Source organism: Melospiza georgiana, chromosome W (assembly GCF_028018845.1).
Source record: "Melospiza georgiana isolate bMelGeo1 chromosome W, bMelGeo1.pri, whole genome shotgun sequence".
In the NCBI taxonomy this organism is placed as follows: Eukaryota; Metazoa; Chordata; class Aves; order Passeriformes; family Passerellidae; genus Melospiza; species Melospiza georgiana.
The window spans coordinates 1,019,017-1,034,955 of record NC_080464.1 but is presented as its reverse complement, the minus strand read 5'-3'; the positions used below and the strand labels follow the sequence as shown (position 1 = coordinate 1,034,955).

Sequence of the window (15,939 nt, the reverse complement as noted above, 5' to 3'; positions counted from 1 at the left end):
CCACAAGTCAAAAGTACAATTCAGGTCAAGCAGCTCCTAGCACAGATAGGCACTTTTAAAATTACTTGATGTAATCTCATGCCTAAATCTTTTCCTGTGAAACACCACCGAAAAGAATTGAGATTAGCGTGAGGCTGCAAGGCTAAACACTTGAAAGTGACATCAGAGTTGTTCGGGTAATACAAGGTGGTTCAGATCCTCATTTCAGTCATTTCACGCAGGTGTTGTCTCAGGCAATTAAAAATTTGTAAGAAGGTGAAATAATCAAGTCCTGCTCTAGTCTTAATTCAACACACCTGTAGAGGTGCCCATCAAACACAGTGCAGAGTCTTTGACAGACATTTGAGTTGGTGCTGAACTGCTCTGACAGCCCCTGAAAGCCAGCACACGCTGGGGCTTCAGCTGCTGCTCCCCTGCAGGACCTGCCCCTGACACAGGGACTCAGAACTGCCCCTGACAAAAATGACACAGAACTGCCCCTGATACAGGGATGTGGGCATGCACTGAGGGTTGGCAGTAGCAGCTCCTGGGAGAACGGAGAAAACGTTCAGCTTCTTATTGCTTCCCTTGCAAACCACAAGGCTCTTCTGTGCCTTTCTGTTTGTCGTCTTTTTGCTGAGTCTGAACAAGCTGCTCTCTTCACTGGGTGTGCTTTCTTCTGAAAGCATTCATTGATTCATTGCTGATCTGTTTCAGATCCTTCTGAAGATGAACAGACCATTTCAACCGAGCACACCTATGTCCAGAGCATGGAGCTTGTCCTGCCTTCGCACACAAGCCATCAAGGGAACACCTCTGCTGGACAGATAATGTATTGGATACAGATGGTGGCAAGCATCTCAGCAAGGTACTTTCCTACAGTATTGTCTCTGCATGTGGTTCTAAGTGGATGTGCTTTTAACATTAAAGGTTTCACAGGGATTTATTTTATGAAGAATACAGACCCAGGCCTCTGTGACTTGTCTTCCTCCTCACATTACAGGAGGCCTTTGAACTATTTAAGTGGTCCATCTCCCACAGCATGCCATGCCACTGAGACTCAGGCATTATTCTGTCACACATACAGAGCCTAAGGCAAAAGAGGCTGTGTTACCTTTCTGGGAATCTTTGCAGAAAGCTAACATTGGATACAGGAACAGAAACCTGCTCTCCTTGTGCTTGGTGCAGTGCTTTAGAAACAAAGTTAGTTGTTTAACCAGGATCAAACCAATGCTCATCCTGCATCAAGTGGCATCCAAAAATGGACAGCCTGCCAGAACTTAGTCTGCAGATCCTCGTGATGCCAGAAGAAAAATAAGTCAGAGAAAAAGGATCCACATAAACAGGCTCTGTTTTGTTGGTGTGTGCACAGAATGGATGCATAACCCTCAACAAGTCACTTGACCTTTCTGTCCCTCTGAGTTGCACATCCTATGGCTCGCAACAATTTTACCAGTTTAAAGAGCTCGAGCATCTTCAGGTAAAGAGAACAAAATATATTTTGTGACGCTGCCTGCCAGTGTGACCCAGGCACATAATCACTTAATTCCTCTTCCCTGGAGTCAAACCCTTGTTTGTCTCCCTTCCTGTTCCTGGACACTGCACAAAACTTCTTTGTAAGCAGCACTCAAGTTTCAGTCTGAATTCTCCTTGCATACTGAGTGACCTAATTCACTGCAGGGACGTTAGATATGTTTTCCCTTTTTATCTTTAATAATTAAATGACTTCTCCATTCATTATTCCTGTGGTTTTGGTTTGTATCCAGTGGTTTTACTGATAACAACAGATTTTCTGTAGTGGTTGGATAAACAACTTGTTTTAGTAACAACAGAGTGCACTGACCCTACCCCCGTGTGCAATTCCAGTGGCTTGAAGGGACTGCTGCAGATTTTTGCCATAATATGACTCAGAATATTTACCTGTTTTCATCTGATAAGTTTTACCTTGTGGGAGTCACATTTAGATTTAAAAAAGGAAGGGAGACATCAGCAAATGGAGTACTGGACAAATTTTCTTTGAATTAATTAATGTCAAACATGATTACTCATGTTGAGAATTTCAGGAATAATAGCTGGTGTCAGAGGCTGGTTGAAAGCAGAGATGTTGTAGTTTTTTCTTGAGAAGTAACTACTCTCACTATGAACCTTTTGTGAGGCCACTCAGACCCTACCTCTGAAGGCGCCAGGTAAGAGTTTCTATGGCCACAAACTGTGATGGAGGAACAGGAGAGGAGGGATAAGCCTGAAAAAATAAAATTCTAAGGGCATTTTAAAGGTTAATCACTCTCCTTCTCACTTCCCCACCACCTTTTTTTGGTCAATACATAAAATTGTGCAGATAGCAATAAAACCATTTGAATATTAGTAATATTAGCTTGAACTTGATGGATACTTTCTTATTCCTTACATTTTCAATAAAAGCATTCAGGGTGTACTTTTCCAGGAAAGAAATTAATATTTAAGCCTGATTTCTGGCTTGTTCCTCTCCTCATCATTATTGTGTTTGCATCTTTAGAGTGAACATTGTAAATAAAATCAACGCTTAGCATTTTAAATCAGAGGAGCAAATTAATTTAATTACAAAGTAATTCCAATGTATTAGACTATTGAAGAGATGTACCAGTCAGTTAATTAGCTGCAGATAATTGTGTGCATTTAAAAATACCGGTACATTAGTTTTCAAAGTGCAGTTGAGTTAAAAGCTAGAAGTGCTACAAAACTGTACTTTGAAATTTAGGAAACCTCACCATGGAACAGTCTATCCTAGATGTGCATGTGGGCACCTTACTGAGAGCAGTGTGTTGCTAAAAATAAATGTAATATATTGTAAATTGTCCCCTCTTCCTGTGATGCGCAGACTTCCCAGTAGAAAGTGAGGGGCTTTGAATACATGCAGAACTGATGAAGAAACCTGATTTTTGCCTGCTCCAGAGAGCTTGGAAACAATATTCTTTTCACTCAGACTGCATCTGGTAGCCATGTGAGGGTTTTTTAATTCTCATTTCATATCATACTAGCAGAAAGCATCTAAAACCAAGCAAAAAGTACTAATATTAAGACTAGATAACTTGACATGGCATTGCTTGGACACTGTCCCTGGTGCTCAGCCTTCTGTTCAGGTTTTCTTTAATTGTTTAAAGGCCTTGAGGTCTGGCATTTTTACACTGCTCAGGGGCCTGCTCCCCATGCAGTCCTGCAGAAAGTAATGAAACTGTGAGGTAAGCGGTTACGCTGTAGGTAAGGGATTCATGGTCTGCCTTTGAGAGAGGGCAGTCTCAAGCAGTGAGAATTAATTGGTGTTTCTAAAACGTGCTGGAAATGTAACAGCGTGACACAAGTGGTATCATGATGGTTGAAGCTCGAGTTACATGCTCTTGGAGCTGACCATGCTAGCATGGAGTAGATCAGTGTAATTTAGTGACCTTCCAGGTCCTGCAAGTCCTGTTTCTGTGGTCAGTCACGCTGGCTGTGATTTTAGCACAGCTGTGTTTTGGTCTGTCTCTCTGTGTTTCTGTTTCAGCCGCCTCTGTTGGTCACAGCCATTCCTAAAGGAAATTAACAGGTTCGCATTCTGGCGGCAGTCCATTGAGTATGACCGCCTGCTGTTCAAGGCCAGTGTCAACAACACTTTCCAGAGCAGGTAAGGCTCCTCATCTCTCGTCTCCCTGGGCATCTCCAGCACCAGCCTACACTGTGTGTTTCACGTTTCATCAGTAGGATTTTCATTAGTCAATTAATTATTTTTCAGGTGGGACTTGGAGGCATGTATCTGTATCTGTAACTTCCTATATGTGCCCTTTTTTTGGTTTCACTTTTATCAGTGGAAGTTTTTTTAAAGAAATTATTCTCTGACTTTCAGTTTAAAGATCATTTGTCACCAAATCCCACTCCTGCAAATTCAGACAATAAATATTCCTCTGAAAATCAGGGATTTTCAAGGGCTGAGTTGCTCCCAGAGATCTGACTCCTCAGAAGATTCCAGCTTCTTGCAAGGATCTTCCCATCTTGGCATTTATTGACAGATTGCATTCTATTTAATGCTTATTTTTGGTAACACTATTTATCTACTGCCATCGTTTATTTTATTTCAAAGGTGTGCCTGTCCAGATTGAGTAATTGATTTGCTATGCTACAGAAGGTATTTGAGTCAGGCTTCCTGCACACCTGCAGGTACTGCAGTCCTCTCCAGAATGTCTCAGGGCTGATTCTGCACCACTGGCAGCAGCTCAATGATTTATTTAAACTGTCCTTGCAGTGTGGAGGTTGGTGTCCGTGTGGAGGCTTTCAGCGGTGAGGAGTGGGCCCAGGACTGCCCGCACCCGCGGCACATCTGCAGTGCATTCCTCATTTTCTCTGCTTTGGATGACAAAGGGGAGCCATTCACCTTCCCCAGGGTCAGGCCCACTACTCAGGTGAGCTCTCAGCAGTGGGGTGGGCACCACAGCCTTGCTGGGGAAGCAAGGACCAAGCAGGGCACTGCAGTGCATCTTCTTGCTGGAGAGAAAAGCTCCAAATTAAGTGCTTGCCCTCGAGTGCGAGCTTTGTTATTGTCAGCTTTAGTCTTCCAAAAGTGAGAGGCTCCGTGGAGAATCCTCATGACTAGAGATTCTGTGGTTGATGGAGAGAACCACAGAGAAGAAGAATCTGATGTGTTTGGAGATTTTTCCACTTGTCTGTGTCTCGTGCAAGTTCCACTGACTGTAGATGAAATTTATAAGTATTCAGTGAATAGTTATTTTTATAAACCCTTAACAAAGGTGAGAAATAGAGTGAATAAAGAAGTCTGTGGGAATCAAATCCCATGATGTGGGTGGGCTTTCCAGTTGCTTTGACATGGAGATCTCAGTTCATGTTTCCCTGAAAGTGGTTCATGAAGCACTTGAAGCAGTTTGACTGCTATTGTTGAATTATTTGCTGTGTTAACACCTGTCACTAATCTTCCTGCTCCAGTTACAAGAATTTTAGAGAGCCAGTGTAGGCAGAAATGAAATTGTTTTTTAACATCAGAGACCTTATTTTTTATAGGATGGGAACTAGACAAATGAATGAAGGTGTCTTATGTACTCACTGGGGCAGTAAGTTTACTACTGCCCACTGCAGGCTGTCCAAGAGGAGAAACTGACTTTGAAAAATACAATTTCCCTTTGTGCTTTGAACACCAGATGATGATAAATTAGGTTAATAGTTTATTTGGTGGGTGGCACATTTAGAAAGAGCAGAATGTGTGTGGTGCACTGCCCAGCTGCAACTGCTTTAGGACCAAAGAGCACCTGGAGGATGCTGCAATAATACAACTCTTCTATCACATTGGTTTTTTTCAAATTTCAGAGAATATTGCTTAGGCAAAAAGTAAACCACTAGTTTTCTGGGTTAGCTTGTGGAAAGGCCATTGCACAATTGCTCTTTATTTGCTTGTATTTTTGCTCTGGCATTTGCCCATCTGGAATAAATAATTTTTAGTTGTCTTTTTTCAGGCTTTGTTCTAAAATAATGAGATTTGTTGCTCTCTGGTTCACTTTTCCTGCAGGATGATGTGAGAAGATTCTATGGAGCTGTTGCCAGGAGGAGAGTTCTATTCAACAGGTATAGCTGGGTCACTGGCAGGTCTTGATTTTGAAAACAATTTCATAATTCTCTAAATAAAGTTATTGAACTCCCCTTAACATATATATGACTGTTATATGGCATACATTTGCAAATAATTTTGTTTCAATGGCACTGAAATTGTTAGAGGCTTCTTGTCTCAAAACTACTTTGCTCTGGAGGTTATTGTGTTTCACTGTCTTTCTTGGAAAGAAAAAGCAGTTATTGCAAACCAAAACTTGATAAAATACCTGTATTTAGAAGACACTTAAACCTATAGAAAGTGATTTTTCCTAGCATACACAGACGTGTAAAGAACCAGTTTATGCTACTGTGTCTCTTTTTAATTATGTTTTAGTAAATGCATCCTAGCTGCCAGAGGAGACAAGCCCTCTGATGCCTGGGAGACGAGAAACCAGGTAATCTGTAGGTGCATAAAAAGCTGTATTTGTGTACCTTTTGGGGTGTGTGAAGCAGCTGTTCAGGCTGTGGCAGTACAGGTGGACCCCTCTGAAGTTTTGTGGTAGTCGTGAGGAATGGATGGATGTGTAACACAGTGAAATGTCTCTTTTAAAAAGAGGGAGTAGATGGTTCACTACTGATCTAAGAGTGAGTTCAATAGAAGGATATAAAATAGTCTTTAAAACACGTGCATACAAGTGGTCCCTTAAGGTCTCCTGCAGATTTATCCCTCAGTATCCCCAGATGTTATAAAGGCTGAATTCTCCTGTAGAGGAAGTAGTTTGAGGTTTTGGTTTTTGTCTTTATCCAGCCACAGAATGTCTGAAAAATTGCGGTGAGGAAACCATTTAGTAAGTGCTAAAAGTGGGGGGAGAGATAGCACCAGAGAGATTAACATTGGAATAGCTTAATGGAAAGATAGGGGAAATAATTTTCATTCCCAGATTCCCTGCACCAAGTGTCTCTGGTTTGGACATGATGGGCCACTGACTGTGTCCATGTCCTGTAGTGAATGATGAATTTAGAATTTAGGTGGATTTATAAATAAAGTAAATGTTGTTTCAGTGTCCAGTTTTTGTAGCTAAAGCAGCTTCTTTTCCCTTTTTTTTTTTTTTCTGCAGAGCAACAAATGTAAATATGCACACAATGATAAAAATCGCTTGGTTAAGATTTGTTTCCTGTGAAATCAAAACCTGTCATAAACACTCTGAGGCTGTATTCTCTTTATGGAGTGGTTAAATGAGAACTCCATCCACTGTAGCCAAGCACAAAGAATGGCTATATTTGCATTTTCTTTGCTTGTGAGCCTGCTGTGAAAAACAATTACCGAGATGGACCCAGCTTGGTAGCAAAGAAGAGGTTAATTTTTGAGTAGATTCTAATTGCTTAAGAGGAAGATGGACAAAACCATTAATTCAGTGGTCTGCGAGGTTATCTGTATTGTCTCCCTGGTGGTCAAAGTTGTTCTTCACAGCTTTATAACTGGAGAAGCTGAAAATAGTGTTTTGTTGTCCTTTAATTAAGATTGCTTTGCCAACAGCCATGTGAGTGCATCAGGAAGCCACTGGAAGTGTTTTAATTCAGAAACTACTGAAGTGTGTTTTCACTTACAAGGAGAATAAACATTTGTTTGCAGTTGAAGCATAATGATGGGGAAAAAGAGCACCTCATTTCTGCAATGTTCAGTGAAATGTACCCTTACCCCTCCATTTACAGACACGTGTCTTGTGTTTCAGGCGTATTTGAATTACAAAAACATTGCTGCGCTGACGCCTATGACAGAAAAAACAAGGTGGAACATAGCCTTGGACAAGACTGAGGATAATGTAAGTGCCGAAAAGAAATTACAGAAATCTGAAAGCAAAGCACCTCCCTGTTTGTGAAGGGGTGTTATAAACCCAAAATCAGTGAGGACACCTGTGTAAACCAGTTCTAGCAGAGGAGGACGCTGCTAGGAAAAGCAAGAGAAAGGCAAGGGAAAACAGGGTGTTAACCCTGTTGCAGTGCATGTTTCCCAGAAAATGGAGAGACATCTGGCATCTGCCAGGGCTGAGTTTCTGAAATGTGGTTAGTGACTGGCAGTTTACTTCCAGATCATGTCAATCCAGAGGTGTTTTGGGACAATAAATGACTTTTTCAGTATTTTAGTCTGACCTCCTGTGCATTGCAGGCTATGGAACATTGCTTAGTGACTCTTGCACGTAGACAATAGGATACTTAAGTAAGGGCAGATACAAATCATAAGGAATTCGAGTGATGGCAAAGCTGCCAGTGCTGTGTGTAGGTTGTTCCAGTGGTTAAACATTTCAGTAAACACTGCTGTGCCAAATAAACAGCAAGCAACTCTGTATTTGTATTTAGAGCTAGGAAAAGCAAGCTTGAAATAGCTCCTGGAGACAGGCAGAGACAACAACTGGGGTTGTTCCTCCTGGGGAAGAGGAGGCTTTGGGGAGACCTTGAAGCACCTCCCAGTACCTAAAGGGGGAGGTACAAGAAGTCTGGAGAGGGACTGCACAAGGGGGAATGATCCTAAAGTGCAGATCTGTTCCCTTTTCCCTGCAACTGGAATGACCCCAAGCTGACTTGACAGTTTTTGAAGGTAAAAAATGGCATTCTTCATGTCTTTGACATAAAGCCACAAGGCTTGTAAGGGTGCAGAGATAATCCAGCCTTGCCAATGTTCACTTAGCAGAGAGGTGTTTTGACAGCTGTTGTATTCATATTGTTGCATAATTATATTTCCTGAGTCTCATACCTTCTTTGTGGTTTTCTCATGGCAGATCTTCATAGCAGTGGTGTTGTTGCTTCTCGGTCAGGGCTCCTCTCCCAGGCTCTCCCTGACCACCCCGCCCCCTTTTATCTCAGCTACCTCCATGGGCTACAGCTGCTGCCCAATCAAGGACATCACAGCTGCAGCCCATTTACAATAACTAGAATCAGGGCAGGGTCACTAATACAATACAAAGATCTTTTACTGCCATTCATATATTTACAATACATAAGTTAACTCAGGCCCCTACAGACAGCTGCACCTCCTGCTTTTTTTTGAGATTTCTCAAGTCTAGAAGACTCCTAGAAAAACATGATTTCTGTTCTGTGCCATAGAGGAATATTGATGCAGACCTCCTGTAGATGGTTTTTAAAGCTCTTAAGCATTTAATTTTACACCAAACTTTACTTCAGAAAGGTGCTTGCTGGATTAAAAGTTGGGGTTTATTTCCTCTTCCAAGATAGGACAATCCAGAGAAATACAAAATCTGTGTTGTTGCAGAAATGCAGAAGAAACAAAACATTGCTCATTTTTGATGCAGAAAAAGAAAACCAAAACAACAAAACCTCAAAAGTGATGATGAACCTTATGAATTTTGCATCACTTGGAAATGCAAATCTGTTAAACTTCTCAGGATTTGAGAGGCAATAAAGCACATTAATTTGGGAGTAAAATTCGCTAATTCTAAACAGTCTGTTGTACCCATCCTCTTCCATTTTATGAGGTTTGTGGGAGGTGACAAACCCTTCTTGTGTGTGCATTGTGATGTACAGGTTATTCCCTTTGAATTCTCTGTTTTGGGGTTTAGGCCTATGAATAGAAATAGACCCAAAATAATCAAGGCAAGATAGTACAGGTGGGGAACGAGAGATGCAAAACTGTGATTTTAAGTAGTTATTCAGAGTATCATTAGTTCTGGGTGCTCTGCTTCACAGAAGAGAGCAAAGGAGAAAAAGAAGGATATTTTGGAAAGGGAAGTGCGGGGTTGCTCTAGGGGCAAGAGGGCTAAGCCAAGGTGTGGCTGATTTGCCTGGACAAAAGGGTGTGGCATTTCCCAGGAACTCCTGAGAAAATCTGCCTGAAGTCCTAACTATGTAACATTTATGTATCTAAACATTTACAGTAATAATTCTTTGTTTTTAATACATGCTGCCTTTTTTTTTTCCCAGATAAAAGTCTTTACCCACGAGGAGGGTGATACTCTGCCAGTTAAGGTGGAGATGGAGGTGAAGGTCCCATCCCACACAGCCGCCTCTCTACTGTCTGATTTCAAGCTCTGCCCGAGCTGGGACAAGCACTTCCTGTGAGACCCTGTCCTTGTCTGGGGCTCTGAGCCCCCTGACCTCTCCTCTCCTCTGTCGCAGGCACTTCCTGTGAGACCCTGCCCCGTTAGGAACAAAGTGTTGTAAGAGTTTGACATCAAACATTTATTAATCAAAATATGGGGTTTGGGTTTTTTTAGTGTAGAAGTAAAATTTGATTTGTGCTTAGTCTGGTTCCAAAATACAGAGTGCACTGTATGTTTCAAAAGAATTGAATGCTCTGTATCATTCAAAGGAAGGGATAGGACAGAGGTCATCTTTTTCTTAAATAAGCACGGCTCCAGTCCTAGGCAGATGTATGTTAAAAGTTTTTGTACAAAAACCCAAAACTAGTAAAAAAAAGAAAAAGTTTAAAGTAAGAACTGAGGTGGATATATTGTGTGTGCTAGCTTTAAAAATAAGGGAAAAGCTGGACTCCTTCATGTTTGTGCTGTTGGAGACATTGATGCTCAATTTCACAGTCAAAGTGAGAAATCAAGAAATGGGGTCCTTCAAAATGCATATTTTCAAAAAATAACATGTTTGAAAGTTTGTATGATTTGAAACAAGTTTTGGAATGGCTCTAAAAGGTGTTTGGGGTTTTTTATTTACCTTTTATGGTGTAGAATAGTGATTAGAGACAGTTGCATTGAAATTGTACTGATTTGATATGGTGAAACATTTTCAGTTAGTTATTCCATCCTGAAAGATTTTTACCTGAGGGTGGAACTTCAGGGATATTTGAAAATCTACAAACTCTACTGAATTTACAGCTTGTAACAAACAAAACCCAAAGAAATCCTGCTGATGAGGTGTTGCAGAAAACCTAAATGTTTCACTCTCTCCGCCTTGCTGCTGGAACATGAAAATGAACGGTCCAGTGTCAGGATGAGCCTGTTTGCACTGAGTTTGTTGGAGGAGCTGCAGTTGCACACACAGGGCCTGAGGTGTGTGCTAAATGTCTTCACAGGTCATGTGAGGTCCTGCAGGATGTGAATGAGAGGGAAAAGATTTACCACCTCATCTCTGGCCCCACGGCAGGCCGCCAGCCCAAGGACTTTGTGATTCTGGTATCCCAAAGGGAGCCCTTCCAGCCACAGTGAGTATGGCTCTGATTTTAACTCTGAGCACTTTGGGGATGCTGTCTGGGGTGCTGTCACCTTGATCTGTCACTGGGTGACAAAAGGGCATTTTACTTTCTAAGGAGTGAGATTCCTTGGTTGATGCCTGAGTTTGTACAGCCAGATTTGCTTTGCAATGTTAAAGTGCAATGAAATAAATACAGATCATCACAAATTTTTAGCATAGTCCAGTATTGATTCCCTGACAGTGACTCTTTGGGAGTGGTCTACCAGGAGGGCAAATAGGCCAGAATTTCAAAGGGCAAATGGAGAAAAAAACTCATGTCCCAGAGAGCATGTCAGTATGCTGAAGCACCTAGCTGGGAGTTTATTTGTTCTTTGTTTGAAGTGACTTTGTACTCCCATTCCACGTAATTACAGAGTTTTTATTTAGTCAAGGAACTTCTTGAAACCTCACACATTTATTGTGTCTGTAAATTCTGCCAAGTCCCTTGCTCAGTTTAACATATCCTGCTTTTTAAAGTTTTATTATTTTTATTAGATCTCCTTTTGTTCTTACATAGTGAAACATGGGCAAATGGAACGTTTTGGTCTATCTTACCTTTCTCTATTCTGTTTCTTTTTCACATTCAGTGATTCTTCCAGTTAGCCCTAAAAGGCAGCACTCTGTATTGTGCTTGCCTTCCCCCTCCATGAGGGGATTGAATGAGTTGGGATACCTTTACTGTGGCCACACTGTGAAGCCTCTGGGTAAGGGTTGTTCCCTGATGCAGTAAACACGAGCTGAGGAGAGCAGGGTAAATTAAAAAGAAAAGGTGGGGAATTGTTCTCTGGCTGCCACAGAGGTCTCCTGCACTGGGCTCTGTGTGAAGCCTCACTGAGGCTCAGCAGGGGCCCAGCTTGGAACCAGGATTGTGCAAAACACCCGAGCTCCTCTGCCCTCCTGTGAAAAAGATGTGTTGTTGTCACTCCCATGAACGTTTTCAACAAGAGGAAGGGTGTGATGTGTGGTGTTGTGAGGTCTCCCCAGGATGAGGTGAGAGATGAGAATTGACTCCATGTTCTCAGAAGGCTGATTTATTATTATATTATATTATATTATTAATATAATAATAATTAATATTATTATTAATATAATATTAATATAATATTAAAGGAAATGCTATACTAAAACTATACTAAAAAAGAGAAAGGATACATCAGAAGGCTAGACAAGAATGATAATGAAAGCTCATGATTGACTCAGAGAGTCTGACACAGCTGATGGTGACTGGTCATTAATTAAAAACAATTCACATGTTTGGATAAACAATCTCCAGCTACATTCCAGAGGAGCAAAACATGGAGAAACTCAGGCTTCTCATCTTCCCAGGAGAAGAAATCCTGGTGAAGGGATTTTTCAGAAAATATCACGGTGACAGTGATGCTTGTCCCCGCCCTGCAGGGAGCCCTACACGGTGGTGGTGAGGTCAGTGATCCACAGGGCGATGCCCCCACGCCCAGAGTACTCCAGGACTCAAGTCCTCTGTTCTGGATTCCAGATTCACAGCACCAGCACCAGCTCCTGCACTGTGAGTAACCCTGAAGGGCCCAGCTGTGCCCCCTGCCCTGTCCCCCTGCCCTGGGGCTGTCACCTCGCCTGAGCTGAGACTGCAGAGGGAGCAGCCAAATACCTCCAAAAAAGTTCAGTCTGGGTGTGTGTGGAGTCTGTCTTGCCCAGCTTTGGCCAATCTGACTGTTAGAAATGAGCCCTGAACCCCTACCCCTCCAGGCTTCTAAAACACATCCCTAGAGGATGTGCATTGCACTGGTCTCTGGCGGTGTGTCTGTCTTTCCACTGACTACAGAGGCCAAGGAATTAGTTCAAATTAAATTCATCGCTTGAACTTTCATATGCCAGGAATCACACAATCTGATTCCCATCTCTGGACCCATGGCCAATCTTCTTTGCCATGTGAAGGCTAAAACTTTTCCATTTAAGAAAACACATTTCTGAAAACTTTCAGCAGCGCTTGGTGGCTGCAGTTCCTTTTTTGGGGCAACAAGTTTGCTCACAAAGCACACATATTTGGTATGTTATACACAAGTGTTTCTTGCTGCACTGCTCTGTACATTTACCTGCAGATGCTGGAGGGTCTGGGAGCAGAGAGGAAACGAGATCACTGGGGTGCTGTAAAAAGGCATGCTTTTTGCAAATTATTGCCTTCAGGTTCACAAGCACTGTGTGCTTCTATTCACATCCATGAAAGCTATGGTACTCATCCAGGCTCTGCAAAAAAATGGCTAGCTTGCAATCCATAGGCTTTTTTGTTTCATTTACTTTTGTACAAACAGGTCTGTTACTTCCTTCGGTTACCATCAGGAATTACGCCCTACCTAACTGCAGATAAGGTTACTGACACATCAAGCTCAGTCGAAGACACTGCGTTGGCCTGTATCAGGTTCTTACAGGAGAAATACATGGAGAGATGGATCCGAGGAGTTCTGAAGGGACATTCAAGCAGTCTGACGGAATTGTGATTGAAATTCCTGCAGTCCTCTTCCCCTTTTAAAAATGTGCTTTGATTATTACTAAATGAACATACACCCCTTATCTCAGTCTCCACAGCAGCACCAAGAAATCTAAAATATGACCTCTAACCACTGTATTGTTTGGCAATATTTTATTAAAAATAATCACCTGTACAAATATATAAAATAAAATATCCCCACAAAATTTAATTCCCTATATTTGTTTTTTGCTGCAAGAAAAATATGTGAGGGAAGGTCAGTGTGCACTTCTCCAGTAATACTGGTTATTACAGTGACCTGATGAAGGTCTCCAGGGTGAGAGAAGGACGAGAATCTTGTTTGATGATCAGAAGGCTGGATTTATTGATATGTGATATATAATACATTATAACTATACTAAAAAGAATAAGGAGAGAAGTTGCGGAGGCTGCTAACCTAAGAATAGCATAGAAAAGAATGAATAACAAAGTTCTGTGTCCAGCAGAAAACAAGGACAAACTCTCCTGTAAGTGGTCAGCAAATCCAAACACTCACAGAAGCCAAATCACCGCTGCACCTGTTACATTCCACACCAGCCGATAACAATTGTTTACATTCTTCTTCTGGGGCCTCAGCTTCCCAGAAGATGAACAAATCCCAAAGAAAGGATTTCTATGAAAAAATGTCTGCGACAAGTATTAACTATTACTCCTTGGTCTCGCAAGTCCTGTATAACTGGTTTGATACCCTCTATGGCACCAGAAGGAAGAGGGTGTTGTTTTACATTAGTAGTTTTACTGAATGGTAAGGAAGGTGCGGTTTGAGGCAGTCTAATGTCAAGGTGTGGTGTGCCAAAAGACCACAAAAATCCCTCAGAATCTTCCCACTGTCTTCCAACAAGAACATCCATCCCTAATAAATTGTTTGGAATGTCCCCAATTACCATTTTGACAACTAATTGATTCTCTTCTCCTGGAAGCATAAGTTTTACTAAAGCTACATTCATAGTTTCTGTGGTTCCTAAAGCATTAAGAACAAAATACTGGTTTTTAATTGGAAAAACTCCACATTTCTGAGCAGCTGTATATGTTAATGCTGAAGTTTGGGCTCCGGTATCTGCCACAAAAGTAATAAGTGCCCTTTTAGGACCAACTATTGCTGCAATTAATATATCTCCGGTTTTGTGATTTCTAGTGAGCATTCTTAAAAATAACCAGTCCCCACCTCTCTGCTCACCCTTGAGAGACAGAGTTTTCAGTTTCCCTGACGCGGAAGCTGTTTTGGTGCAATTCCTGAAATTGGGGAAAGGGACTGTTTTGGCTCAATGCCCAAAACCTGTGCTGGAGAGGGTTTTGGTTCAATGTCAAGCACTTGTGCGGGTGAATGTTTTGGCTCACTGCCCAGAACCTGTGGAAGAAGGGGTGTGCTGGGTTGTGCAGTGGGGGAATTTGGTGTGATGGATTTGGGACAGTGCCAATTAGAAACTATTTTACTCAATTTTTCAAGAGGTAAGCCATCCATAACATCTCTAGGGACACCCTTTTTTATCCCCAATGACCACCAAAACTGGCGGTTAGAAATTTGCTTATCCCTTTCTGGTTTTACGTTACGAGAAGCAATGTATCTAACATCCTTTGTTTTTTCTGATTTCTCTTCTGGGAGCTTTACAGGTCCATATTTTCTACTGTAATTAAGCAGCTCCTCTGCCAATTCACTCCATGTCCAAATTTTACAGTTACTGGCAGAAGAATGTGATTGTGAACTTGGTGGCTGAGAAGGGGTAGCAGGGGGAGTAAACTCAGGATCAATAGAAACAGAGGGGTCGTTCTGGTTAAGAAATCTATCCAATCTTTCTATAGGAGATATAGTTGCTACAGTTTTTTGGAGAAAAATTGCTGTGGGTTTAAGTGATTCTGGGAGGCCTCAAATTAAAGGGATCATAATTTCAGGCTTTACAGGCAGTTGCATAGGTGACATAGTCTGTAGTTAATTTTCTGTCATGTATCATTTGTAAGCAGGCAGCTTTGTGAATATTTTCCAGGAGTTGATCGGGGCTGCCAACAATTGCCAAGGGGTTCCCCCTCTTTAAGGGGTTAAGCCCCCCTGCCCAGTAAGCTGCACGTTGAGTTAGGGACCAAGGGCTACGCCTATCCCTCATTGTTAGAAACACCCCATGTCCCCGGTACTCACTGGCTTCCTGTTTTGACAAATGAATTTGATCTCCCCCAGTAAGAGACACTCAAAATACATATTCTGTCTCAATTTCATGAGGGAGATGCCCATACTCTTTTTCAATTTAGCTAATTCAGTAGCTGTGTATGGGATTTCTTTAGTAGTTATGTGTGGGTCAAAATCCTCATCATTAATATAGTTATATTCTGTTTTAATTAAAGGTCTTAAATTGGGACAACAGTGTTCCCCACAATTTTTCACCAAAGCTAATTCTTTGTGGGGGTAAATTTGATTAATGTGGGGTATTTCCTTTTCCTCTGTTTCTTTTGGTGTGTCAATATGCTTTGAATTTCTAACATGTTCCTCTCTAAGTGCATTCCGTAACAAATGGTCCTCATTCCATTCTTCATTTAATTGTTTTTGCAAAATTTCAACTAAATTTTGAAGGGAGTCTAATATTGTTTTTTCCTCACTTCTTCGCTTAAAGCGAATTTCTATGGCTGCTGTGAGACAAGCTCCCAAAACTGAGCAGAGAATGGTTTTATTTTTGCCCAGTTTAAATTTTGTTTCATGTTGTAAAGAACATATTCTCCCAATAACA

At 41.6% G+C, this 15,939-nt stretch overlaps 1 protein-coding gene across 1 annotated transcript in view; it reads left to right on the top strand.

Annotated features, from left to right (window-relative positions):
• Positions 1 to 13,196, top strand: part of LOC131095392 (acetyl-coenzyme A thioesterase-like) — a 37,924-nt gene extending 24,728 nt beyond the window's left edge. The window contains 10 exon segments of the mRNA XM_058043086.1: positions 697 to 847; positions 3,500 to 3,619; positions 4,235 to 4,391; positions 5,507 to 5,562; positions 5,921 to 5,981; positions 7,260 to 7,349; positions 9,463 to 9,596; positions 10,565 to 10,693; positions 12,121 to 12,247; positions 13,011 to 13,196. Coding sequence (XP_057899069.1) covers positions 697 to 847; positions 3,500 to 3,619; positions 4,235 to 4,391; positions 5,507 to 5,562; positions 5,921 to 5,981; positions 7,260 to 7,349; positions 9,463 to 9,596; positions 10,565 to 10,693; positions 12,121 to 12,247; positions 13,011 to 13,196 — 1,211 coding nt within the window.
• Positions 13,197 to 15,939: the final 2,743 nt, after the last annotated feature.